Source organism: Trachinotus anak, unplaced genomic scaffold (assembly GCF_046630095.1).
Source record: "Trachinotus anak isolate AG129_WGS33_773 ecotype Australia unplaced genomic scaffold, CSIRO_AGI_Tana_v1 ptg000024l, whole genome shotgun sequence".
Lineage (NCBI taxonomy): Eukaryota > Metazoa > Chordata > Actinopteri > Carangiformes > Carangidae > Trachinotus > Trachinotus anak.
In genome coordinates this window covers 11,723,306-11,750,413 of record NW_027273875.1, presented here as the reverse complement: position 1 = coordinate 11,750,413, position 27,108 = coordinate 11,723,306, and the positions used below count along the sequence as shown (strand labels likewise).

The 27,108-nt window shown below is 41.6% G+C and overlaps 1 protein-coding gene across 6 annotated transcripts in view; it reads left to right on the top strand.

Annotated features, from left to right (window-relative positions):
• The first annotated feature begins 1,748 nt into the window (after positions 1-1,748).
• Positions 1,749-27,108, top strand: part of mtmr4 (myotubularin related protein 4) — a 39,920-nt gene continuing 14,560 nt past the window's right edge. For 2 of the 6 annotated variants that reach the window (XM_071460525.1, XM_071460523.1), the window contains exons 1-4: positions 1,749-1,884; positions 7,856-7,956; positions 21,838-21,927; positions 26,007-26,123. In XM_071460525.1, the coding sequence (XP_071316626.1) occupies positions 7,954-7,956; positions 21,838-21,927; positions 26,007-26,123 (210 nt within the window). In that variant the 5' untranslated portion in view covers positions 1,749-1,884; positions 7,856-7,953. Of the gene's footprint in view, positions 1,885-6,294; positions 6,434-7,855; positions 7,957-14,402; positions 14,566-21,837; positions 21,928-26,006; positions 26,124-27,108 lie in introns of those variants that run through there. The other 4 variants (XM_071460526.1, XM_071460524.1, XM_071460520.1 and 1 more) reach the window with 3 other exon arrangements.

Genomic DNA, 27,108 nt, shown 5'->3' with positions numbered 1-27,108 from the left:
GACACATTAGCCTCAGCGGAGGGAAAGTAATGAAATACAGACACTACATTCAAGCTAGCTTGGGATGTTTTGCCTGAGATACTTATTATACCTCTTAAGTAAATAAAGCTCAGGGGAAGATCTTTTATGTAATAATAAAAAAATTAGGGCATCAATAATGTTAAGAACTGAACTGATAGTGCTGCAGTGAGCCACGACTCAGAAGTAGTAGTGTTAAGGGTACAAAATGAGAGATAATGTAGGATTACACCAAACCAAATCCTCTCCCTCTGCTTTCTGATTTACACCACCAGAGGGAGCAATAGTGTCTGACATACACCACCAGAAACAGCAACCATGTACTGTGAGGTCAGTGTGTGTTCAAGCCAGAACTTTCTACCTGCACATGAACTGATTAAATAACTTGTGTGAATTATCTGTTTTCATAATTAATCATGAGTGAGTATATATTTTATTAACAGCCATTAATCTCCCTCACGTAAGGATTCACACACTGAGAGAGGATATAAATAAAATTAAAAATAAAAAAAAAACAGGCTGTCATGAGCCAAACCAACACTTTATCAGCCGCAACATGCACAAGAACATCACCATATCTGCCATATAAAAAAGCCTGATAACCTGATGTCAGGTCATAAAACCATTCACATTATGAGAGTTATGTGTGGCCTAGCTGTGCAGGGGAAAATGCCACAGGATCGGAGCAAACGTAGGGGTGAGGTGAGCCGCTGTGTGGCTGTTGACTAGTATTGGAGAGCATATGAGGTCAGGTCCAGGCTGTAACAGACGAGGCAGATGGACAAAAATAGTGTCTGGCCACAGCTTCAGCGCTGTATGTCTGATGTATGAAAACATGTATTCCACTGTCTGTTGGGGAGCTTCATGACAACAAGAACGCGTTCTTGAAGTTTGCATAAATACTTTTAAGTATTATTAAGTGTAGAATAAATGGTCCAAATGTAAATTCAAAATAAGAAGTGATCAGACTGGGGCTGCAACTGTGGATTATTTCTGGGTTTGTTTGGTTTTTTTTTTCTTTAATTAATCGATTCATGGTACATCACATCAGAAACAGCCAAAATGATCTACCAGCAGTTGCCTGACCCCAGTGTTGAGATATGTTTGTCACATAAATTTCATATAAAACGAGAAAAAAAAAAAACAGATCATATTTGACATTTTTTATTGTTGACTTCTGACAAGCAATCAATATCAAAAATCTTGTGAATTAAATGCCTGTTGGTCGATTAATCAGTTAATGGGATGCTGCTTTCAGATTTACACCAGTTCTCTCTATGCAGGGGAGATAAGGCTGGCTTGATCTTTATCAAATCTCATCTGAAAACACCCCGTCCTTCTGCTTTGACCTTTCAAAAGTTATTTACACTTCCCTTTCACGCTTCTCTTTCTTAGTTTTGTTTCCCTGTGGCTTATTTTAGGGTTTGTTTTTTTAAACCACAGGGATATAAGATTCAGTTTCAAAGTTCCTCATTTCTGTTTTGAAAACTGAAACTTATCTTTTATTTTAACTCCCTGCTGACCTATGACTGATATCGCTACGTGCGCCGGTGCACACTTACCGTACTGTGTGTGTGTGTGTGTGTGTGCGTGTGTGTGTGTGTGTGTCCACTTTGTGCCGCGCTGTGATTTTCTATTGGTGCGCTGCAGGAGTTTCGTGGCACTTGATTGGCTTTGCTGTGGGTGTGTGTGATTCACTCGCTGCACTGTTGTTAACGCTCATTGGCCGGTACGAATTCTCCATCTCCATTGGTCTAGAAGGTTTCGTTTGCTTACTGACCATTGGTTGGCGTTGCAGTCATCACACAAGAATGCGGAAGTCGTGCAGTCTACTGAGTCACCGTTGTGTCAGCTGATTGTTTCTGAGTGAGTAACTCGATTTAATTTTTAAAATTGGGTAACCTGTAAATATTGTATTGTGTGTGACATGTTCTCGGACTGTTAGAGTTGTGTTGGACATATGAACCTTGAGCCGTTTTGGCGTTTTCTGTTGGAAACTGAGCGGATTTTACACACTAGCCTCTAGTAGTGGTGCTATCCGGTAGCTAGCATGATGCTAACGTTTGCAAACAGTGCTCAGACTCACACACACACACACACACACACACACACACTCATGCACACATACTTTCGGTTTGTCATCTAGTCGCCTCCTAGCATAGGACCAGTCTGTAGTGAGGCTCTCGTCCACTTTCACTTTCACCATACATGTCTGTAAACTTTATCCCTGTGGTCACCGGTTCACACCTGTTGTGTTGTCAGGAGTCAAACATCACCTGTTATTCTCAGCTCACAGCGAGCTAACAGTGTCACTGGGAAACCCAGCTAGAAATTTCTAGATGGGTTGTTTTTTTTTTTAGTTCAGAGGAAAGCACCCTGGTGTCCCCCACTGGACTGGAAATTCATTTTTTACTTATGAGGAAAACAAACTGGTTCCGCAAAAGTCATAATATCACTATTGTTATTCCTGTAAAGGCTTCATTGACAGTTGCTTTCACTATTTCTCCTTATTACATAACAATGATGCTTTACTGTGCACATCATGTAGGCTTTTCCAGTTATTCTAAATGCTCAAGGCCATGAAGCTAAGTGGAGAGGTACCAGGAACCAATTTTACTCTAAATATTTGCAAGTAATTGGTTTTGCTGTCATAAGAGAAAAGCAAGCAGCAAATCTTTCAACTGAGAAGCTGCAGTTAGGTATTTAGATCTTGTCTGTATGTTTTTCAATCTTTTTTTTATTTTATTTTTTACCATACTCGCTGCTGGTTTATTAGGTAGACCTATTTCAAATTAATGTAGTCAGTATTACACTAGCTTTTCAGTAAATTCTACATTTATGAAGGTTATGATGTTCGGAATAATGTACTTTGTATTCCTGTTGAATTGTACTGCATTACACCATCCCATACAGTATATATCAACTACTAAATGATCGTAAAGATGAATCAACACCTCTCTGAAACATTTGCGACATATTCTGAACATTATAATGGTCATAATAATGCAGGATTGCTTTATTAGACTGCATTACTTTCAGCTAGGTGTACCTAATAAACAGGCAAGTTAGTGAACATGCTGTGGCAACTGTGCACTGGTTACATACAAGCAACACAGAGAACCTGCCCGCCCTATGATATGAACTGTCAGAATGGCTCAGTCAATTTGAATGTCCTCAAATTTGTGAGTATGGAGAAACATATGCCACTAGAAGAACTGTGTGTTTTTCATATCTGTGTCATGATAATATGGTTGGTGATTTCTCACTGTGTGAATGGACTCACAGTAGCACATGGATGGCGCCAGTGAACCTGCAGGACTGGCTGAACAGTGTACTCCAGTAACTGATTAGAGCTGGTTACAGCACTCCCTCAGCACTTTTTAATACTGGCCTAAATGTGTCCAGGTATTGAAAGTGATAAAATCTGGTATTGGGTGCTTTCCTAGATTCTTACTCCTTGTTTGTTTTGTTCTTCTTTTATTAGACAGTTCCTGATTTTAAAGTGCCCAAATTGTGGTTTTGGGGATTTTCTCTTGCCTAGCTTTTTCGTTTGTATTCCAGGGTTTTCTTCTGTTACTTATCTACATTACCATGTAGCAATTTCGCATAATGTTCATCTACCAGCTAGTTTGTCACCCCCTCAAACAAAACTAGTTAGAACATTGGCTTGTAAGAGTTTGGTTAATTTTAGCCCTGTGGAGAAGAGTGTTTAGTCAATGCAAATTCCCTTTGTATACAAACAACCGACAGTGCAAGTTTACTATACAGTCATTTGGCGAAAGCAAAATAACATTTTATGAGCAACATTAGCTTTGCTATTTCCTGACAGCAGACATTTTCTGCTTAAGTCAGCATTTTAGTGAATTTCCCACATGTGCATATATGGAATATATGGAAACATTTTTATATACAGATTGATATTGAAAGACTAAATCCATGGTTATATCGCACAATAAACAGGGAATGGACACAACATTTACCAAACAGACGTCCTGCTGTAATCTTTGTTGTGGCGAATGTTTGTGCCCTCCACTCTCGTATTTCACATCAGATTCGGGCTCAAACATGTACAGATGGATTTGAAAAGCCTCCATTTCCAATCAGTTATCGTCTGTTACTTAATTTTAGTAACTAGTCACTTCGTTATTACAGTTTACTTCAGAACCTCCACACCGGTAAAAGGATGAGGTGGTGCTTACAAGCGCTGGGTGCTGCTCCTCAGCAGGCTTCTCAAAGGTCGTCTGATCATAGGAAATTAGGAAGGTCTGTGCTTATATTGTCTGTTTCAGTTAGAGGCTCAACTGAATAACAGGCAGTTTTAGATAAATAAGGACTTTTTTTGAACTGTGAATCATGCAAAGCTACTCTAGTGGATCTGGAAAAGAGGATAATAGGTCCCCTTTAATCCAATTTTGCCAATTTTAGACTATATTCTATTTCAGAAAAGTATTTGAATGGCTTGAGTTAGACCACAGTCAAAGGCTTTGCAGAAAAAAACATGTTGAAAACCCTCAAAGTAAGGTATCAAAAACATATCACATAGTTACCAACTACCCACACTTGGATATTGTATCTGTACTAGCATTGGACAGCTTCACACGATGCCCAGGCCTATGACTGGTAATGATTAAAATCAGTGTTGCCTTTTTGTGAGTCCTTATTGAGCAAAAACCAGCGAGAGGAGTTATCACACGTTTAGTTTATAACACGTCAGCAAGGCTTTAAGATTTAAACTTATTTAGTGTCACAATGCTAATGTACCTGAAGACAGAATTTGACTTGCATGAACCTGCACAATACTGAGGAGGGTGCGTAACTGGAATTAATGGTAATGCTTCTCTCCTCATGTACACACCCTATTGTATGTGAAATCTCAGTTTTTGTTTTGTTTTGATTGTGTTTTGAAAATATCACAATGTAAATATGACAACAACCAAGCTGCATTCTCTGATTTATTATTTATTTTCACAAGCATTTCCTGTAAACTGATGTCAGCCTGACAGGGAAGATGTCATGGTGCAGATGTGATCAGTGTTTTAAATTAATCAGTTTTCTGTTGGGAAATAACATTTCCCCAGAATCTTTGTGAAAGCAGAACAATTGCAAAAGGGTTGTTGCAATCTGTGCGTCATTTTATGTTTTGTGTATATCACACGCTGAAAGAGTGAATGAAGGGAGCAATGTTAGTTATACTTAAGTGATATCTTGCACAGGTTAATCCACCCAATTTTGTATCCGCCTTGATGGAAAGAATAGCAATGCTAGTCACAAAATTTGGTAAATGGTTCCAGAGCAGTTTTTTGAGAAAAAAAAAAGTTTTTTGCATCTTTTGAAAACATGGATGATTATTGATGAAGTGCACTAATTGGAAGGCTAGAGGTATCAACATTCAGGATTGCACTGGGGCTCTGCAGAGCTTTTGGCTTCTCTTGGTTCATTGCCTTGTTTTGACAGAGCACAAATGTACCGTGTGGTTCAGTGTCACATCAGTCCAGTCTCCAGCAGCAGCAGCAGCAGCAGCAGCAGCAGCAGCAGCAGCAGCAGCAGCAGGCAGCTGTGATAAATCCACTGCACACTACTGTCCCACCACCAAACTACAAAGTGAGCAACTAGCATGTGAACACCTACCCACTAAAGATATTTCTCTTAGGGGTTGATTGAGTCAAAATCTGAGCTAAAAGGACACTGAATATTGGACTTGCATTCATCAGGAGGCCAGAAACACAACAGCAGGCAATTAGAGTAAACTCTTTATAACTTTACAACTTTATAAGGCAATAATTGATTTATTACTGCTGAGCTGTTCCACCTCTTAATGACCAAATCATCACGTATTGCAGCTTTAAAGTTTTGATCGTATCTCTGCTAAATTTGTGTGTAACTCTGTCAAATCAGTCAAATCTGATTTTTTTTCCACCTTACGCCTCATTACATTTAATTTTTCCATACAGTTTTTGTATATTTAAATCTTCTGACACAAGTAGGTGACTCATATTGCTTTGAGTGCAATATTGTTCCTTTTTGAAAGCAATTATGAGTGGTTGCCTGCATGTAGTGATTTCTACGTTCACGATTAGCACTGAAAGCCATCCCTTTTGATGAAATGAGTCATGAGTTTACTGTAGGTGGGTGAAATGCAGAGAGTCCATGCCCTGTAGTATGGCCTCTTTCACTTTGAGAAGCCTGGCACTTAGACAGTGGGAGGGAAAAAGAGTAAGCAATAGAGACTGAGCTAGAGAAGGAAGGAGGGAGGGAGGGAGGGAGGGAGGAAGGGAGGTATGTCATGCACTGGATTACAACCAGTACGTGTTTGGGGAACAAGACTACTGCTACTTTGCAAGGCATTGAGCTTTCATTCAAGCTTAAAAGATCGAGAGACGTTTCAGCAAAAAGTTTGATTCAGCACTTTGTACAGGTAAGACGAGGTTACGTTGAGAATAGTAATTTGGGAGTTGAGTAGTATTTTTTTTTTTTTTCTTTTTGTGGAGCTGTGTGCAAAAGGGGGTGTGTCTGAAAAAAAAAACAAGTGGGTGGAAGTGACATGACAGTACTGCACAGTGGGCATTTCGATCCAGTTTGAAGTCCTTGCAATCAATGTATTGAAGTAAAGTCTGTTCTAAACACAAGGAAGTGAATATCATGTCTATGATTAGTCTGTCTGCCTGTGTGTATATGTTACTGTCTTAGTAGCAAACTTACAGAGTCCCCCACTCCCTCCTGACTGAACTTGCATAATCACAGGAAGAAAAGGCAGTGCAGTATCAGAGTGTTACTTTTCATACAGTTAGTTAGTAAATCACGTCTTTGGTTTCAGACTGCTCAGTGCTTCACTTCTTTTATTTTGAGTCTTTAAACTTGTTGCTTTACTATGTGTGCAGCCACTTTTGCACGGCACGACTCTGTTCAGATGTTCAGTATTGAGTATCTGAATGAATTTCAGAACCTCTTGATCGTGTTGTAAGAAGATCAGGATCCAACTCAGCTCCTGTTGGTGTGCTGGGTGTGGAGAAGTTGTGGAGTTTGGCCAAGTTTGTTGCCTGCTCTTCCTGCAGTTATCCGTTTGACTGCTGATAATCTGATGAGGAATGTTGAGTTTGCATTTCCTGTAAATCAAAGTTTCTCCCATCAGGTCAGGTCAGCCAATCTGACCCAAGGTTTGAATTGTGGCGACGGACTCAACGCTTGTGCCTGCCTGTCTGTCTGCAGCACTACATGTGTGGAGTGTGTTTACATTGACTTGACCTGCTTTGTAGAGAGTACTTCTTCTCCCAGGCAGTCAGTTGAACTATCTCTCTGTATAGCCCCACATTCCTCTGAGAGCTGTTGGACTGTGGAGATATGGTCAGCTCTATCAAATGAGTCTTCAACAATTAGACATTTTATGATCTTAGTGCCAGCATTCATTCTGCAAGCTGTGCTTTAGACCAGTGTTTCTTAAACTGTGGGGTGGGCCCCACATAGGGCGTGGATGACCAGGAGAAAAGTATGAAGTGAAACTAAGTTGAATGAATATGATTTGTTTAGGTAAAATACACAGTTTGCTGATGCTGTTGTGCTGACCTTTATTTCAATAGTTGTTTCCCCTGTCATTGTAAATGATTCATAAGAAATTGTTTGGTGGGGGGGTTTTCAGCTTCTGAAGGCGACGGGGCATACCAGAAAAAGTTTGGAACCACTGAAATCCTGCCATTTTACACAGTCATATAACTCTACAACCACCCACACACACACACACACACACACACACACACACACACACACACACACACACACACACACACACACACACACACACACAGACCTCATGTCTGAAGGTAGTGTGTTTTTCTGTTGGCAGGAGGTGTCGCTGGCACAGCAGAGCCCAGTAGACAGGAGGAGAGGGAGGGATCTGAAGAGGAGCACCCAGACCAACTGTCTACTGCACTGGCTGGCAGCATGGTGAGTCAATCACACTACTGGGGAGGGGACTGTTTGTTTATATATACTGTGCTGCAGATTCTTGATTGCTATTAAACCAGGTGCTGCTCTGAACCTCCCAGGTTGAAGATGAAATGGAAAGTAGGGACTTCTGGACTCTCACACAGGAAATGGTGCAGTGCTGATCCAGACATAAACAAAGTGCAGGGTGTTGCAACACGTTTAACAACAGTCTTTCTCAAACCATTGTCACTGTTTTAACTCGTCACTTGTGCAGTTTAGGGCTGCACAGTTAACTGTACTGCATGCTTATTTAAATAATATATACATTTACTAATTCAGACCTTTTTTTTAAAATTTTTTAAAATCTTTTTTGTCATATATCAGTATTCATATGTGACCCTTTTATGATATTAGACAAAAACACTGAAATATTGAATTTTGCTAAGAACTTCCAATTTACTCATATAAAAGTTTGTTTATTAAATGCAAGTGCACTAAAAAAATAAACATTAGGTCATGATAAGCAAAACAAATTTTGGTTAGTGGCCAACAGTACTTTAAGACCAGACCAGTTTTCCTATCACAGAAACATGGGACAGTACCTCCACGCATGCTAACACGTACATCAGAGAGATCATGTATTTGTTGCTGTATTAATGACTCCTGCTGGTTGTTCACTGCACAGTTAGAGTGGATTCTTTTGGAATTTGCAAATTGGCAAATAAATACCTGGATTGAACAAATTAGCCACAGCCAGTTCTACACAGGGATTTGAACACCAGTTTGAGTGAATGAAAGTAGATTTTCCCCAGGCAGCATCTCCCCACACTTCATAAGTAGTTTTCTCAGCAGGGTTACAGTTTTATTGCACTGTTTATTTCATTCAACATTCACGTTCAAACTGGAACATGCTGCTCCTTCAGTGAAAGTGCTGTGTAGCAGGAAACAGATGTGAGATGTTGTTGCCTGCCACATGTCTCCTGCAGCTCCATGTTGTGCTGTAGTTGAGTGGTGATGGTGCTGAGTACACACCTTCCCAAGATGACCAAGACACAAGTAAGACGGGTATTGGATAGAGATCTGCTCTTATTGCCCTCTAGTGGATGTTACTGGCTGTTCAGTTCTAAGGCTCAGAACTCAGACTAAATGGTTTTTTGTATTATGCAACTTTACCATTAAAAGTCATTTGTGCAAAAAGATAAGAAAATAACTGTGCTGCTTCAAGTTGCTACATGCGCCTTTGTTAGAATCTGAGAGTTTCCACAGGGCTGCTGAGTCTCAGATTCTGCCTTATGTGAGACAAGCATGTGGTTTGTCTCATCATGCTGCAGTTGTGGGCCTGAGGCTTATAATTAAACTGAAGCCTAGCAAATACAGTGTGCAAGAGGCAAGACTATTTGTAGTTCACTATTCTACTGACATTTCACACGGGCCATGCAAACTGCATTTTATAGATATGCAAGGCTTTTCAAATGAGGTGTTAAATGTTTATTCTTCTGTAATTTTAGCATAAAATATCCAAAATATGTTTTGTCTGTTTGTTCTTTCTCTGTAAACTCACAGTAAATGTACTTCAGCCAAGAGAGACAGGAAGCCGTGACGAGAGGATTCCTCTTGAAACTAATGGGCACAGTTTTTATGGGACAGAGATAGGAAGTGTAACAGGAGGATGTGTGTCCCGAGGTTCTGGTCAGCTAGGTCCACAGAATGCCACTGTGGCCGCATGCCCAGCTCTCAGCCTTTTTTTGGGACACACGGTTGAGCTCTGGGCTTAATTGATGGCAGAGCTGAGGAGCAAATAATGTGCCCACTGAGGCGCACAAAATGAGAACGCAGACCTGAGCTAGTCCTGTGTTAGAAGTTCAGTTTTATGCATTTTCTGAAAAGTATCTCTTTGCTGACCTGTCTCCTTGTATAGTGTGTTGCCCTTTGGGTGTGGTTGGGTGTGGTCAGCAGCTTGCTCTGTTGCACTTGTAACCAAACTTGAACAGTGATGTCAGGTGCACTAAACACTGGAATCACTAGAGATCAGCAAAACCCATATTTGAAGTGAAGTTACTATATGATTGGCAGATGCACTACAGTAGGATTTGTTCAACATGAATTTGCAGTATGATATACAACTACATTAGTGGGTCCCTTTTTAAAGTTGCTCTTTGGCAACAGCTAATAATATTTCCACCTATCCTCAGCCCCTGTTGATCTCAGGGTTATTTTCTCAGGTAGGATTGTGAGACATTTGTTCCAGCAGTTTGTTCCACAGGTAATACGATCCTTTTAATCCTGTCTTCTGAAGCAGTGTTTAATTGCTTCCCAGCCTCCAGCTTTTTCACTGAAACAAAACAGGAAGTATTGAGTTCATGCTGTTGTCCACTCATGCTGCCATATTGTTAGCAGGATAATGTGATCATGGAAACAAGGACAATGGGGTTATTTTACCCTGCCCTCAGCACCCACAATGCCCTGTAATGCTACCTTGTAGGGGTTGTGCCGAACTAGCAAGAGAGAAGTTCGTGAGCCAACACTATGCAAAGATGGGTGGTTTTTCTGTGTTACTGCCCCATATGATGTCACCTTCTTACATAAGGATTAAGTCACCTGGATCTGTGTGCAGGTTTTTGTTGTTGGTGCTGTTGTTGTAAATGCACTGACTAGATACCAGCAGTTGCCTGTGAGGGTGTAGCTAAAGCCAGAGGGTTCATTCCAGGTTGTTGTTTATGATTTGAATGTAACTCTCCTTGAAGGCACTTTTGCCTGTTTGACCTCGTTCTGGTTCCCGAAGTCTGGCTGCTGGTGTCTGTTTCCCTGTTCCTCCCGATCATTTGATCCAGATAATGGTAAACTCTATGTTTTGTTCAGTGTACTATGTGAGTCTTTTAATCAGAGCCTGTTCACCAGAGCTGTTTTAGGTGTTCTGATGTCCAACTTTTAATGGATGTCTGGCAGCCAATCAAAAACAAGTAAAAGGACAAATGTTGCATGGATGAGCACTTGGAAGAAATGTATTGGACAGCCTGCATTTTAATGCTTTTAATGCATTATGTTCAGCTAAATCCTGCTTCAGGCTAATGGGTCAGACTGTAACAAAACACATTTTACATCTACAACCTGTGTGCTGCAATCATGTTTCCTACAAAACAACTAATTGATTGGGAAAACACACGTTGTAGACTTCAGATTGCAGAATAACTATAGTCTAATGCTTGTATGAGTTCAAATTGTCAAATGCATGCAAACATAACTATGTATTCACAGGAACGTACATATGCAAATATTTAGTGGCGTTTGAATAGATTTGAGCTCTGTATAGACCCCCTTCCCAATGCCTCATGTCTTATTTTTTATATCCTACTTCTATAGCTGTGTGTTAACTTGCAGACTGACACTCTGCGTTGGTGACTCGCTGCCCTCCTTTCCTAAAATAAAATGTGAGACACAGGAGGCCAAATCTGGTGCTCACTTTTGCGGCTGGTTTGGGCGGGGCTGTTCAGGCAGAAAGGGGGAATTTAAAACCCAGTGTTTGGAAAATGATTTGACAGCCTGAGCTGTACGCTTGATTCAGAGTTTATTGTTTGAAATCCTTTACACTGAGATAAAATGTCAAAGCAGGTATATTTGACAAGTTAATTTTAATTTACGTTCAATGTAAAAAAATAAATCATTTTGGTATACCTGCTGAGGATATACTGAAAGTCTGAATAAAGGGTTCAAAAATCTGCTGGAGCTTTTCCCAAAGAAACAAATGCTTCAGACAGAGGTGCCTGACAACACAAGCTGGTGTAGCTTCTACCATCTTACTAAATCCATTTATACACAAATAAACATTTAAACTGATTTAAATGTTTATTGTAAGGCTGATTTTCAAAGCTGGTTTTTGAATCACAGGTTTATCATGTGGCATGGAAATAATTCTCACTACAGTTCTGTTTGATTTGTGGAAGTGCATTTTATAGCAGCAGATACATGAGTCAATTTATCTGATGAGATCAAAGTCACACTGCATGCAAGAGTAATGCATCATGCCTCCTGCAACGCAAGGAGCTCTTGTCTAATATATAGACGTATTCAGAGTTTGTAAGATTGTGACACTTGGCATTAAAGAATAATGAGGTGTTGTGAATCTATTCAGTCTGTATAAATGGGCATTGTTTTTGTGTTCAAAAGCCAGTTTAAGTGGGCTGAATAGAACAGAGTAACCTAGAAACCAGTAATCATTTTTGAGCACATTATATATGATGAGGGATTCTATAAAATCTGCAAATATTAACACTGCACAGTTGTAGACATGTTCTGCTTGCAGCCCAGTTCATTTTGAAACTGAAGCAAGATCGAAAGCAAAAAAAGCAAACAAACTTAGGTAAAATAGTAACTAAATCTAACTTGAAAATGAAACTGCCAAAATATTATTATTAAAAACAAATGTAGTCACAAGTTGTTTCTGTTTTCATTCATGGTAACTGAAGACCAACAGTAGATACTGTGCTGCTGGACATGCAGTGAGATTGAATGGTTGGCTGAAATGTCTCACTGTGGTATATGTGATTTGGAAAATGTATCCATAATAGATTTTTTTTTTTTTTTTTTAACTGTGTCCTGAAGTTGTTGCCAGGGGTATCTGTAGTTTTTGAATCAAGCAGAAATGTGACTTGTCTGTAAATCCAAGCATTTATTTACTTTTTGTTGGTCTGCACATATTGTAATAGAAGGTGGAATTTTTACATTTTGTTGATTTGTCTTCACGATAAATGGCCCTATATATAGATATTAAAAGAAGCTACAATAGTGCGCACATTATTTGTCATAATTTGTAATTTTACACATTATTGTGGACATTTTACAGCCAATAGCACATTACAGATGAAGGTACAGTGCAGCATGAAGTACAGTATATTGTCTGTCAGGCTTTGTCCAGTGTCCAGGCACAGGTATCATCAAATACTTCAATATCAGGTCACCTTCCTTTTTCCACACAGAGATGACATTGCTCACTCACTGGAAGTCAAGTATGAGTGATGGCAGTTTTATCTACAAAGCTGGTGAAATGTGTCTCTTTGAGATAGAGCTGTAAACTGGAAAAATGTTCTGTCTTGGATGGTTTGTTTACCTGGATTACACTTAACTGCAAACCCACTCCCCCCACCCCATGAAAATTCATCTCATAAAAATGAGACCGTACCATGTTGAAATTACTTTGTGGGACTAACCCCAGTAAAACTAATCCCATTTTAATAGTGTGCCATTCTGTATCCAGCCTATGCTGTGTTTACTACATTATGTAATGTGGGGTCATACCGTTGAAGGCGAGTAGCTGTCACGACTCTACCACGGGAGAGATTGGGGAAAGGGAGGGGGAAGGGCTGTTTGTCCCCGTGTGGTGTACAGGACACTGTAGACACCATATACATGCAGTGACCTTCAATGATTTCAAGCACAGGAAGGTGCTGCGACTGAGCAATATTAAGTGCAAAGATGTACTGCACTTGGGTGGGATGGTGCCAAGAAGACACTCAGAGAGGAAGAGTTTGTGTCTGTAGAATGCTGTGTCACTGGAGATCTCCGCATAGGCTCACTCTGCTCAACACCCTCCCTCCTCTGCTCCTCTGCCTTCTGCCACGTATTTTCCTCCTGCACTAGATCACTTGCTGCCAATGCAACGGTTTTGTGATGGGATACTGTCCAACCGCTGGATGGAGTGTCTCTCTGCTCTCCCTCTGCGTGTGTGAGGTTGTGTTTTTGTGCTCAGCACAGCCTGCGCACACAGCTATGAGCAGACGGTGTGTGCTTGAGCATCGCTACAGTGTACTGCAGTTTATGTCAGATGATGCCTGCATGGCAGTTGGAGCATCTTCTGGTTGCTGGCAGTACACTCTAGGCTTTACCGCCTCATTGCTGAGGGAGAAGCATATTTATGAGGAGATGTCGGTGAAGGGTGAACAAGGAGGGAGTGGGGTGGAGGAAGGGATGAGAGGGAGGCGAGGGGGGGGTGGGATGTGTGCGAGCATGTGAATGTAAGAGAGGGAGGTAGATGCGCATGCAGAGGGAGGAGCTTAGCATCAGGCAGTTCCCTCTATCTTCCTTTCTTTCCTGCTTTCTCTTCTCGCAGTCCCCCCCCCCCATCCACTGGCTACAGTTGAGAAGGCACATCTGCAGTCGTTTCATCACTTTGATCGCTTTTGATCCCCTTAGTTCTAACTCAGCCGATCGAGTGGACTGCTGCTCTTGTTTGCACCTTGGACTATCCTTCTCAGCAGTGCAACAGGGGCTGTCTTCAGACACCAGCGTGCTCCCTCTCTCTCTCTCTCCTCTCGCTGGGAGCGGTTGGGAGGGGGGTGGGGGTGGGGTTGGGGTGGGTTCCTGAATGAGAGCTGGGACTAGCGCGTTGTCCCATAGCACCTCTTGAGAAGGGGGGAACGTGCAGAAGGTGGAGGGGGAGAGGGGTGGTAGGCAGAGGGGTTCGGAGAGGACGAGGGGTGGAGAGGCTCCGGCTGGGAGAAGAATGGTTATGCCGGCTCCTCGTGCTCTGGTCGTGCTGCTGCTCTATAGGCTGCGTGTCATCCTGGCACAGCCCTGCCTCACCTCGACATGAGCCTCGCAGGAAGGGTGTCCTGCTCCATGCTCAACTGCTTTGTAAGTCAACAGGCTTTTATTTTGGCGTTCATTTTTGTTTGTCACTCTGGTTTGTGATGGGTGTGTGTCAAAGCCCTCCCCTTCCTACCTCGCCTTGTGTGAGTCTGCCTGCCAATCAGTGGGGGATGGGGGGGCGAAGGGGGGTTGGTCATCACACGTGAGCGCTGCAGTTATTAAGTAACCGGCAGTGATTCCACATACAAATAATTGAATCACCTCAGTGTTTTCTCATGCATGTGGTGATGAAAAGCTACTTTTATTGCTGTCATTACTTAACTCTGTTGGATGGACGGCTCTGAGCAGCCAGTGCGTTGATTGGCAGAGGGGAGGGAAGGGGCCTGTCAGGAGTAAAACGTGTGCTGCTCAGAGTTAGCAAATTGTGCGCTCAGTGTTGCAGCCTGAGAGCAGTGTAGTGTGTTGACAATACAGTAGGTATGCTAGTGGGGTGTATACTGGAGGGGATGTAAAAGAATGACTGATGTAGAACAGTTGTTCCTCTTAGTTTGCATCTGGAGACAGAATGGTGAAAAGGTTTAGGAATAAGACACGATGGTCTCAGCCTTGTATGTTTGGGCCTAAATTAGCTGCTGGTTCACAAGTTAACTCCCGACCTTTCAGTGATGGCCACAGTCCTCTGTCTGGACCCATTAATTGCTAACTTTCAGCAAGAGTCCAAATTGGTCCAACAAATATAATATTGCCCTTTCCAACCTTGGTAAAACACCACAGACTTTTGCCTCCTTCAAACATTTAATCTTGCAGTAATGTTGTCATGGATTTTCGTAAGACTGACAAAGCTGGTAACTGGATTTTTAATTGTACATAAGCAAACTGATACCAGTAATGTATTTCATAACAAAACAATGAGTCTACAGCCATGCTAACCGCCCTGCTGCTGAATTTTGTGCTAAATGCTAATGTCCAAGATGCTCATAGTAAAAATACTAACATGCTAATGTTTAGCAGCAGTATCATGTTTACCATGTTCACCCTCTTAGTTTATTGTGTTAGTATGTTAACATTTGCTAATAACCACAAAGTGCAGCTGAGGCTGATGGAAATGTCATTAATTTTGCAGGTATTTATTCATAAACCAAAGTAATGGACACATTTACTTTTGACCTCATGTAAGCATTAGATGCAAAGTCAGGTGATTATCTAAGTTAACAGGATTCAGGACATTGGACAGAGCATTTCAGCTATAAGTAGTTGTTGAGATGTTTCAGTTTGAACCAAAGGGATGCACAGACTGACACAATGGCACTGCCATCCACAGACGCGTGTTAGCAATAGGCAGCAGGGCTGCTAACTCGAAATAAGTTAAAATAATCAACACAAGCAAAACCATAAAGTCTCAGTGTCTTGTGCAACAGGTACTGTACAGATTCAGGGCACACGGTTAGACCTACTATGTACAGACAACACTTACTGAGGGATTGTTTGTGTGTTAGGCAAATATTTTCAACAACAATAGATGTTACTAATATTGAGAAAGCTTTAATTTAATTTCCATCACACGCTGTTCCAGAGAAAGCATTGTGAAGTTATCTGATGGATCAGGAAGAGTGCAGCAGCTGGGTTTTCTTTTCTCTGTGAGCAGACATTGACGTTGTGACCAGGCGCTACACGATTTATGATCTCTTTAATATGTCTCTAGTGCAGCTGAGTCAGCAGTTCTTCTTCTGCGTCAGTGTCTGTATAATTTAGTATCCAGGTCCGCTGTTACTTCAGTGGGCCACAGCTCTGTCAGTCTCCTCATGTGGAAGAGGACTGAAGCACTGTGATGTGAACACTAATGTTGTGATTCAAATCCAGAAAAAGTATCTTCTGTTGCTGTTCCACTATATCATGTTTATCTGCCTCTGTGATATGTTGTCTGCACTAAATGGAGCCATAAAAAGGCTAATTGAATTGGTTAAGATTTTTCCATGACTCAGATTCTATTATACCCACCAGCTAAACGAATCAAGAGTGTAAGCACAGCCAAAAGCTTTTTGAGGCTGTGCGTCAGGCTGTTTATCTTATTTCAATGTCTTTGTTACCTGTGAACAGTCGGGTGTTGGGCCTCAGCGCTCTGCATGACAACGAGGCAGTAACAGCCGTAAAAAGTACACAGCAGGTGACAGTCAGTGTGTTGTGATGCTAAGGAAGCCGTCATGACCACAGCATCCTGACAGAGGACTAGAGACAGCAAAATGACACAGAGCAGGTCGCATTTTTTTTTACTGAGAGGATGAGTATTTAAAGAGTTAAGTGGTGCTATTGCCTTTGACGTGCAATGTATTTTCCTTGCATGTTGGTGTGTTTTAGCGCTCATCCTAATGTTTTGAAAAGACCTATATTATCACCAGATCATTACATTCTTTAATGTTTATTTTGTCATTATTTTTTCTTTAGAGGATCCAGTTCTTTACATCTCTCTACATAGAAAGACCTGCTCTCACTCTGCTACACAGTGTTACTCCAAGTTTGTATGTTTCAGATAACTTCTGCTTACAGAAAACCCTGACCCTGCCTAGTCTGCTCAGCTGTAGGAGCACAGCCCTGTTCTAAGCCTAAAATGGGACTGATCATTTAGAACATAGTGGTCTATGAAATATTAAGTCAGAGAGAGGGCAGGAAGAAAGAAATGCATTAAAAGACATTCATCATACTCTGCTATCTTTGAACTTGACCGATTGTCTAGGCTGCACTGCCCAAAGGGACCAACAGCAGAGAATATCTTTGTTTCGGGTTGTTTTTCACCTCATATTTGGTGACTTTCATTTCACCCTGTCCTTGCTTCCTCTGTTTCCATCCACCCTTGTCCTTTTCCTACTCTGTGCCACCTCATTTGGGTCATTCTGTGCAATTTAGACTATGTCCTAACCTGTGACTGCCTCATTTAATATGTTGAAAATGGTAAATAACTGGACACATAAGTGCATGTAGCTCAGATATTTGGGAGGTCACCTTTGCATCATGTAGTGATTCTCTAATCTGCACATCTCTAGGACAAAGCCTCGGTCAGATTAAGTAAATAATCTGGTGAGTAAGGACAGCAAATTGTTTCCCAAAGCTTTAGAGAGGAAGGGACTCTAGCTCTAAAAAGACGTTGTTGTATCCATGGTAACCAGACACTTATTCATGAAGACTGTGCCAGTGTCTTTTTCAATCTCTACCTATTCCACCTTCATGCTGCCTGTTTTGTACATTTCTCCATTCACACACGTAGAAATCCTGGAAACAGTTTTCATTCAAACGTGCTTTACTCAGACAATTAAAACTTTATTTCAGTGTAGTAGAAGTGAGCCCTGCATGTTTTTACCTCCACATACACAGTATTAATCAGCTTTATTAGAGCTGTCCACTCAGGTGCTAGCTGATATGGCACGTATCAAGACATTGCATGTGCTATCAACCCTGACATTTATATTTGATGGATGCACGGAGACGTATGTGTGTATGTGCGCATGCCTGTCAGCTCCAGCTTTTTGATTGCTTGTTGGACAAAGGTGGGGGAGGGTGTGCAGGCTCACAGCAGTGACAAAGCAAAAAACGTGTTGGGCACAGGACAAGCTGTGCTCCATCTTTGTGAGTCGGTAGGAAGTGAGAGCATTTCTCTTTTTCTTTAATCTTTTGTAAGCTGATTGTCTGGACACCATGCAATGGACCAAAAATCAGAAGACAGAAGTGCCTCCCTGTGCGCGTTTGTAATGACAGATTTTGAAGCCCTGTCTTGTTTAAGAGTTATTTGCCATGAGAAGGGACTTGCCAAGTTGAAATATCAAAGTCATCTGCAGGAGAGCTTCCTCCTAACACTGCTGCGCTGATGTCTGTGCTCTAATGCAGCTCAGCCTGTTTCACTTTACCTGACATTTTCTCCTTTTGTTGTCTATTTAAGCTGACAGAAAAATGTGTCAGGTAAACAGTAGGGAGTATCGTCTTTCCGATGTTTCATGTTTAACACCAACAATACATTCATATATGCCAGTTTGTGTAGACTGTGTCTTGGATTTATGGGGCTGTACGACATCTACACAACTTTTAGTCGCTTTGAAAGTACACTGTGTTCTAGCGGGCCTCTCAGGAGTGCAGCGTCAGGACTCCTCCATGAGAGAACTGAGTAAATGGTGCCAAGTATCTCTCAGGTAGTGCAGCACAAGATGTATTAGAAAAAGGAAGTGGATGGGTTATTGACGTGTGTGTGTTCTTGGTATTACTCATGTTGTGGGGACCTACATCTGTTTACACATGGGGATTGTCTTTCTTTATGTGGGAAAAAGGCAATTCCCCATAAAAACATCAAATTGAAGTCTTAAGGTTACGGCAGGTTTAGGTTAAGCTTAGACTAAGAGTCAGGCAAGCAGTTTTGGTTAAGGTTAGCATAAGTCTCGTTAAGTATTGAATAAATGCTCCTCTCCATTGATTGGTATTGAATGGTATTGAAAGTGTGAGACTCTCTAACGATAGTTGTCAATTAATTCATGGCTGCTGTCTGACACACCACAGTAAACTTCATTCCCTCAAGGAGAGCCAACGGGTCTGTGTGTGGATGGCAGGCTGGACTGCCCAGCAACAGTGTGTTAGACCAGCCTTTAATGACCCAGCCCTCGCAGGGTACCTCTGACTGATGGCCACTGTCATGGTCCACCCATTCTCAGGTGAATATAAGTAAAATTGATGATGCACAGCAGCCTCACCAGTCTGATGCCGAAGACTGACTCAGGTCAGAGGTCAAGAGATTAGAGGCGTTGCATTGCAGAGGGATTTGGAGGAGTTCAGACAAGTTTACTAGTCTGAAGTTGAGGCACTTTGATGTTGACTGGAGTATTTTCTTCTCAGAAATACACCACTGTTTGAGTTGTAAATGCAGTATTTTACAGTGAGAAATGGTTGAACACTAAGTGGTATAACAATTTATGGTTCAGAAGTAGCAGGTAGTCTGGCTTTGTGTAGTGATTTACCGTGTTAATCTCTCCCACACACAAATTTCCCATAGCCATAATGAGCCATCAATACAAAGACAGCAGCAGTGAACAGTTCTCTACCCAGCTGACCCTGAGATTTGGACTGCACTGTGTCCTCACTGTACTACAGCTAATGGCTATTTTCATTATCTAATAATCTCTTAATTATTTTCATGATTAATTGTTTCATCTATAAAATGTTCTTTATATTTTACCAGTGCCCAAGGTCACATCTTCCTATTCCTTGTTTTGTCTGTCCAATGCTCCAAAATAGATATTAGAAGATATTAAGTCTGAACTGTCAGAAATGACAAAAAAAATCCTCACATTCAAAAAGTTTGAAGAAGCAAAATTTGCCATTTTATTGATAAGAATATCTGAAATAATTATTTTATTATCAAAATAGTTTGAACTTGTATATTTTTCTACATTTTATTATTTGTTATTATGATAAGTAGCTAACACTGTTTTCTGAATAACTAACATTAATCCCCCCTTAACATTCAAATGTATGTACGGCCTGTCAGCAGTAAGCTTTGTGTTTATTGTCTGTAAAGTCTGTAGATGTGCACTTTTGATTCAGCCTCTGTCAAAACTTGTCACAGAAGCTGGTAAATGATCTTCTGGCTGTCATATTCTTATCATACCCATACCAATCAGATAGTGACATGTTGGTTACTTGTAGGAGACGGGTTGTCACTGTAGGGACACTGTCTCCATCTGTTACAGTCAGCCCAATGGGTGGTATGCTCATTATGCGGTTTAATTACCAGCTTGGACCTTTGGATGACAGATGAATGATTGTAAACATGGCGGGAGGTCTATGTGGTCAGACATCAGGGAGTTTCCCACTAAAATATATGACATTTTGCTCTGTCCTTTGTCCTGGGAACACAAGAAGAGACCAACCCGACCAAAGTCTTCGGATGTGGTCCACTGAAATAAACCATCGATGAATGCATTCTGCCTCCTTCTGGACCCCCCCTTCAGGGCTCCATATCTGTTTTCATTAAGAAACAGCATTGACATACGGTCATTCTCAGATGGAGAAGCCAAATCCAGCAGAGTAGTAAAGGTAACAGTGGCCAGGCAGCCAGAAACCAAACTGGGTTTGTCCCCAACCGCTGAGGTGACTCGGTTGCAGCAGAAATGACAGAGACAGGCTGGATGTGGAGGAGTGAAGGACATGCCAGCACATGTCATAGCAGACAATCAGAAATCTGGATAATGTTGGAGTCACATATAGTATAGACAGGAAGCAGCATTTCTCTTTGTTCCATTTATAAATCACATCTCAAATATAATCAACACAAGGATAACACTCAATATCAGAATACTAATATACATGTAAATGCAGGGGATTTTTTTACAGATAGGAAAGGGCACGTGCATGTCCTTCAGTTTCATCATTTGATTATTTTTTACCCCTCTCTCTCCAGTGATTGAAGTATGACCTGATATAAGTGTTTGCTCAGTAGGAGAGGACACTGGCACATAAGCTGCAAGGACAGGGTTGACTGCCCTCTTTGTTCATCTCTCATTCTTCTCTCTGCTGCTTCTTGAGGTGTTGCAGTCTAATTTTAGCCAACCCTCCATTATAACAGGTGTGCACTCGATAAGCCTGCATTGGCATGAATTTCTCAGCAGCCATAGAAATACAACATTAAATTAGTTTGTTTTCAGCTATGGGATTAGAAAAATCTCTTTAGACATCGATGTCAGTGCCTCTTGAAAAACTGGTTGTCTGTGAAATACCTTACTAAGTCTCAGTAACCTTGTTTGCTCAAGTCACAAAGTCTACAGGTTTTGGTATTTGCTGCCCACTTCTGTCTACCTTTTTCATATGCAATAACTACTGGCACAGCGTCAAAGCAAACACAGTATAAATACGTAAAAGCATTGCGTTCTTGCTGCATTATTACCAATCAGTGAGGAGATATGCTGGTTAGGGTCGAATGGCAAACATTTAAAATAAGTGGCCTCACTGACCTACACAAGGTTGTGTGCCCTCTATTAAAAGGGAATTTTGGATCTCTTGTAGTCAATATTTAATCTGCTACGTGATGTCTGTGAGTTGGCTGGTAGGGATTGTGAAACTCCACCTGGCGTGTATCTTACCCGCCTGATAAATGCTCAATATGGGAACACAGAATATGGACTTGTGTTTGATTTTGTGTCTGACATTTTTTTTTTTTTCTTTTTTGGTCAAAGGCGATCTCAGTGTTCTTCCTTGTGGTCTGACATTGCTATCATTAAAATGTATTAGTTCAATAAGACAGAAGTATTTATGCAACGCCCCCTGCATTGTGTCTGTGTCTGACAGGGTGAAGAGGGGCCTCCCAGTCTGGAGTACATCAAGGCCAAGGACCTGTTCCCCCAGAAGGAGCTGGTGAAGGAGGATGAAAGCCTTCAGGTGAGATGATGGTCTTCATCAACCCTTGAAAGCTACAGCTCTAGACAACATTTCCATCTGCTCTGACACCCAGCTTCATGTCTGAGAAGAGGACAACCTCCAGATGTGACCTCATGTTCAAGCCTGGCTCCTGGTGTGGTATCCTTGGTGATATGTGGTGTAGCCAAGATATTACTGCAGGAGTCACAACTCGGCAGGCTTGAGGCCAGACGCTGAAGGAGAGATGATGACACTGGCCCAGTGGAGCATATTTTTATCATTGTTCAGCCATGCTTTGCTTTATCAGTACTCAACATAGGAAAAAGTTAATTAGCTCAGCTGGTGGATAACAAAATATTTGCATGTGAATGCAGCTACCACCCACGCGCTGTTCAGATAAGGTCATCATACTTCTAAAAGAAACACATTTCCTACACTCAGATGCAAGGCCTTAACAGCGCTACAGAGGAAGTTTTGAAAGCAGGAAGTTGAAAATGTTGATACAAAGCTTTAGCGTGTACAGTATGAAAGGACTGAAGAAGGCGTGATTCACATCTTTCTGTAGTAGCAGAGGTTTTTACATGTGTGGCTGTCACACTGGCAGAAAAATAAAAGGCCACGTGCTACATGAATGAACAGCCCCAAATCTTCACACTGTCTTTACTGTATTCTCTGGTTGTCCAGAATGTGACCTTTTTTTTTTTTTTTTTTGCCTTTTAAACCGAGGAAACAAAAAAGCACAATGAATCAGATTATATCTAGATTATATTTTATATAATTTAGTGCAACAAAATGTTTACTTTCGTCTCTTTCTGTTTGAGAAGTATAGAGGAATACACTGTCCCACATTGTTCCGCTAAGATGAGCAGAAGTCAGTGCAGCAGATAAAGAGCGGGGCAGCTAAAAAGCATTTAAGTCAGTGAAGTGAGAAGGATTGGTAAATCTATTCCACGCTGAAGATGCCAGTAGCAAAACTGTGATGGGCAACTTGCACTGTGCCCTCCATGGTGTTGAGTTTGTGCTCTCTGGCTGTCTGATGGTTAATGGAGCTGAGCATCATGTGTCTGGAGAACTAGACAAAGGAAAAGTGGAGGGAGGAGGGATTTACTCAGCCTGGGGCCACTATTTCTTTTTCCACGTTTCTTTTTTGTGGTTTTCAATTGGAACACATTTCCACTTGGGTTGCAGTGATAGCAGGGTGTATCAACCTGTTCAAAAGTGTTTATATTTATTTTGTGTATGAGGCTGTTGTTCTCATTTTAGTCACCATGCAACATTTTCTGTCTCCCCCCATTCACACATGCAGTCGCATGTTGTGTCTCTGCTTATGTGTTTTTCTTTGTGCACTCCCATAGTTTCACTGACGGCTGATGTCTCTTACCACAGCTTTCCTGCAGGCAAATTACAGGCATTCCCCACCATATTTAATACCCTGCTGCTTTTCCTCTTGTGTGCATGCAAGTCGTGGTGCAACCTTGGAGTGAGTGTGTGGATTTGCACACGTGCATGTTCTCACAGACAGGCTGCTTGAAGCGGAAGTCACGACTCACAAGTCAGAGAGTGTTATTCATGGGTCTTTCAGTGCTCTCCCTCTCTCTTTCCCCCTCCCTCCCTTCATTTTTTTTTTTTTTTTTTTTATAATTCCGCTGCTGAAGGCTTCATAGAGGAAACGTGACACAGTATCTTCTGCTGCATTTGCTGCCGGTGACTCATGCACCTACTTTTGGAGCACAGCTTGTTTAATGCAGCTCCCAGTCTGTACAACATGTTAACTATGGCACTCCTGGCAGGACATGTTAGGTCCGTTCCACAGCGCAGCAGCACACAGACTCAGTAGCTGCACGTTCTCATTTCTGCTGCAGTTTAGGCAGTAGCACTTAATGCTACCTGACTACATTCCCTGACTCATGGCAAATCCGAAAAAGATTTTGGTTAGATTTTTTTCTTTTTTATAAAGTGTCTGCAGCTTTTTCCGTCACTATCAGCTTTGTTTGTGTACCAGTCACTTTAAAGTTGAATTACAGCTGTCACATTTTAAATATTCCACTTTTTAGAAGTCCTAGTGCAGGCTGCCAGAGTGACTGCTGCCTATATTTGGCTCTGATGGTGTCTGAGTGCAGATACTATGTGCTCCATTTCCCAGCTTAAGCTGTACTCTTTCCCTCTTCATGCCTCCTGTCCGGGCTCACGCACACATTTTCAGTTAGAGATGAGCAACAGCAGGTGCAGTGATACATGTCAGAGTTTCTTTTTTTTTTTTTTTTAACATAAGCTCTCTGGACCAAGACTCGTCAACAGTCACGCACACTAACAGCTTTTGACCTTTTTACCAATCAATAATATTCCTTTTAAAGGAAAAAAAATAGTTTTGTTTTATTTTTAAATTATTATATGAATTATCTCTTCCAAGATTTTGATTTTGGTCTGTCAGTCACATCCAGCTTGTGGGCTCTGCATTAACAAAGGCTGTGCTTTTAACCATGTTGGCTGATGTTGTTTCAAGTGAGCCTGATTTGCTGACATCTCACCATAATCCCCCATCTGCCTGGCTGCATGTCCTCTTTTAACATGCACCAGTGGGTCCTCCTCTGCGTGACTCAGCAATGCATGCTAATGCAGGATGAGGTAATGTTGTCTCTAAGCAACACTGTTGTCCTCACTACCAGCAACTGAACAACAAGAGCTGGGTCGTAATTCATGGTCCCCAATGATTATGATTATGTTTTAGCAGTCAGGAGTAGCAGCAGCACATGCAGTGATGACTAAGAGAAACTGAAGTGTGAAGAGGTCACCCAAGTGAGGAATAAACGGGCATAACACAATCCTTATTTTGTTGGATGGGAGAGAGTGATGTCTGAGGGATAATATATTTCCCGACCGGCTTTACTGTTTCGCATCAGTTTTATGCAAGGTGATTGAAAATGAACACTCAATGGTACGATAACTCTCACTAGAGTTGTCAGTGAGAAATCGACCGTTCTGAAATTGGTTGGATGCCTCAGTTTTTATGTGAAATCACTTAGTTGCTGGCAAATGTAGCTGTGTGTCTCTTCCACGCGGCCGGCTTTTAAAGCTAATGCCCTGCCTCAGAATGAATTGAAAAATGTGTTCTTTTAACCTCTGTTGGGAACCAATTATCTTAATGTAGGGGTCTCGTTGCAGCCAAAACCCGGGCTTGGCCGTGTCTGTAATAAAATGGGTCCAAGTAAGACCGTTAATGGACAGTTTGGGATCCCTCACTGTACCGTAGGCACTGTGGACACAGCCTCCCTCCCAGTCCTGCCTCTTGTCTGCCTGCTCATTCAGGCTCACCAACAAGTCCTCTGAACTCACAAAGGTCCTTCTGTAAAACTACTATGTGCTAATTGGATAGCAACACATGCAGAGTTTCTCATGCCCCCCTTTTTCTCATTTCAGTCCTTGTGAGTTTAGCTTCTAGTAGGCAGGACAGTTGGTTATGTTTAGCACTGGGTGTTGTGTGAACATTTTTAATGCTGTTGCCAGTTTGATACTTGATTTTTTAATAAACAGACTGGTTCTATTTTAAAAAAAAGTATAAAAAAGCATCAGCATTTAATTTTATCTTGCTACAAAGCAGCTGTGCTGAGGCTTGCCTGAATAAATTGCAGTCTTAAATAGCAAAGGTATAATTAAATATCAGAAAATATCTAATTAAAGAAGTTAACAACAAAAATCTGACCTAGCATTTCAGTGGTAATCTACTGACTAGATAAAATGTTTTTAGCTATGCTAGCAGTGTGGCTAAAGAGCACAGACCTTCATGTCCTATGACTATACCTGCTAAACATAAGCATATTAGAATTTTCATTGTAAGCATGTTAGTAGGCTGACTTGAGGATTTAGCTCAAAGTACCACTGTGCCTAAGTACAGCCTGATTGTCGACTCCATCAAGTTTTCTATGGATACCTTAAATAATCAGATCCAGCTTGGACAACACTGAGAGCACAGCTTTAAAAATAGAATGTGGATGTTATGATGATCTGCTCAGTAGACATAATAAAGCCCGACCATAAACAGGTGTTGGTGTAATGTTTTTGCAGAGCAGACTAAAACATTTTCTTGTTTCGTTTCCCTACAGGTGCCATTCCCAGTTCTTCAGGGGGAAGGGGTGGAATATCTTGGCCATGCTGATGAAGCCATCATTGCCATTTCTAACTACAGGCTCCACATCAAGTTCAAGGACTCCGTCATCAACGTGAGTGCATGTCACAGCCAATAAACACACAAAAGAGCCATAAAATTTACACTTCAGTCCAGATGTCACTGCTTCTGCCATGCCACGCCACTAGAGAGGCCAATCACAGGAGAGAAGAGGTTTTGGTTTGGACGCACACAAGCTTTTCCCTTTTCCCCATATAAATTTTATAAACATATAATTGTGCTAACAAGGCGAATAAACCTGCAAGTATTTTACGTGAGGTTCCTGTAAAATGGTTCTAGTCATATCCCAGCGTAGTTTGCATGAAGTTGTTTGTACCAGGTTTGTACCGCCGCAGTGGCGGGCCCTCTGATCTTCAGGCAGCAGAGGTTTAATCTGACATCTAGGTTCCAAAGGCCCGCCCCCCACTGGCACTGATGTCCACCAGCTCGCTCCTGCTGACGTCAGGCCTTGCTCAAACACAAACAGGCCAATTGTTTGCATTCACTGGCAGTGAAATTCTTCCTTCATCCCAAATCCCTGTCATTTATTCCAGAAGCTGAATCCTTGTGGAAAAGATGACAGGGATTTGAAAAGGAGGAGGAGGAGGAGCAGGAGGAGGAGGAGGGGGCAGATCTCCTGGATGTTCAGGACACCTCTCTAACCTTGACTTACTCTGTCGCAGGGGAGTCTGATTAATGCACTGAGTTCAAACGTCACCAGCTAAAAGTCACTATCGAACTGGTTTCCTGCTGGGCAGAGTCCTGCCTTGACCTGAGCAGCACAGACTGAACTCTGTATGAATGCCAACAGGCCACAACCTTCCACCCACACACCCCCCCTCTCAACTCACCGCCCTACTTCTAAGCTGTTTTCTCGCCCTTTGCTCCTGTCCATGTTTGTCTTTCTCTCCATGATTTTCATTTGGCTTGGTCATGTGCTGCAAGTAGCACACTGCGTGATCCACTCAGTTATCTTTCATCCTCCTTTGATGTTTTTCTTTCCTTTAACTCATCATTTCCCTTTGTCTCCTGAATTTTTT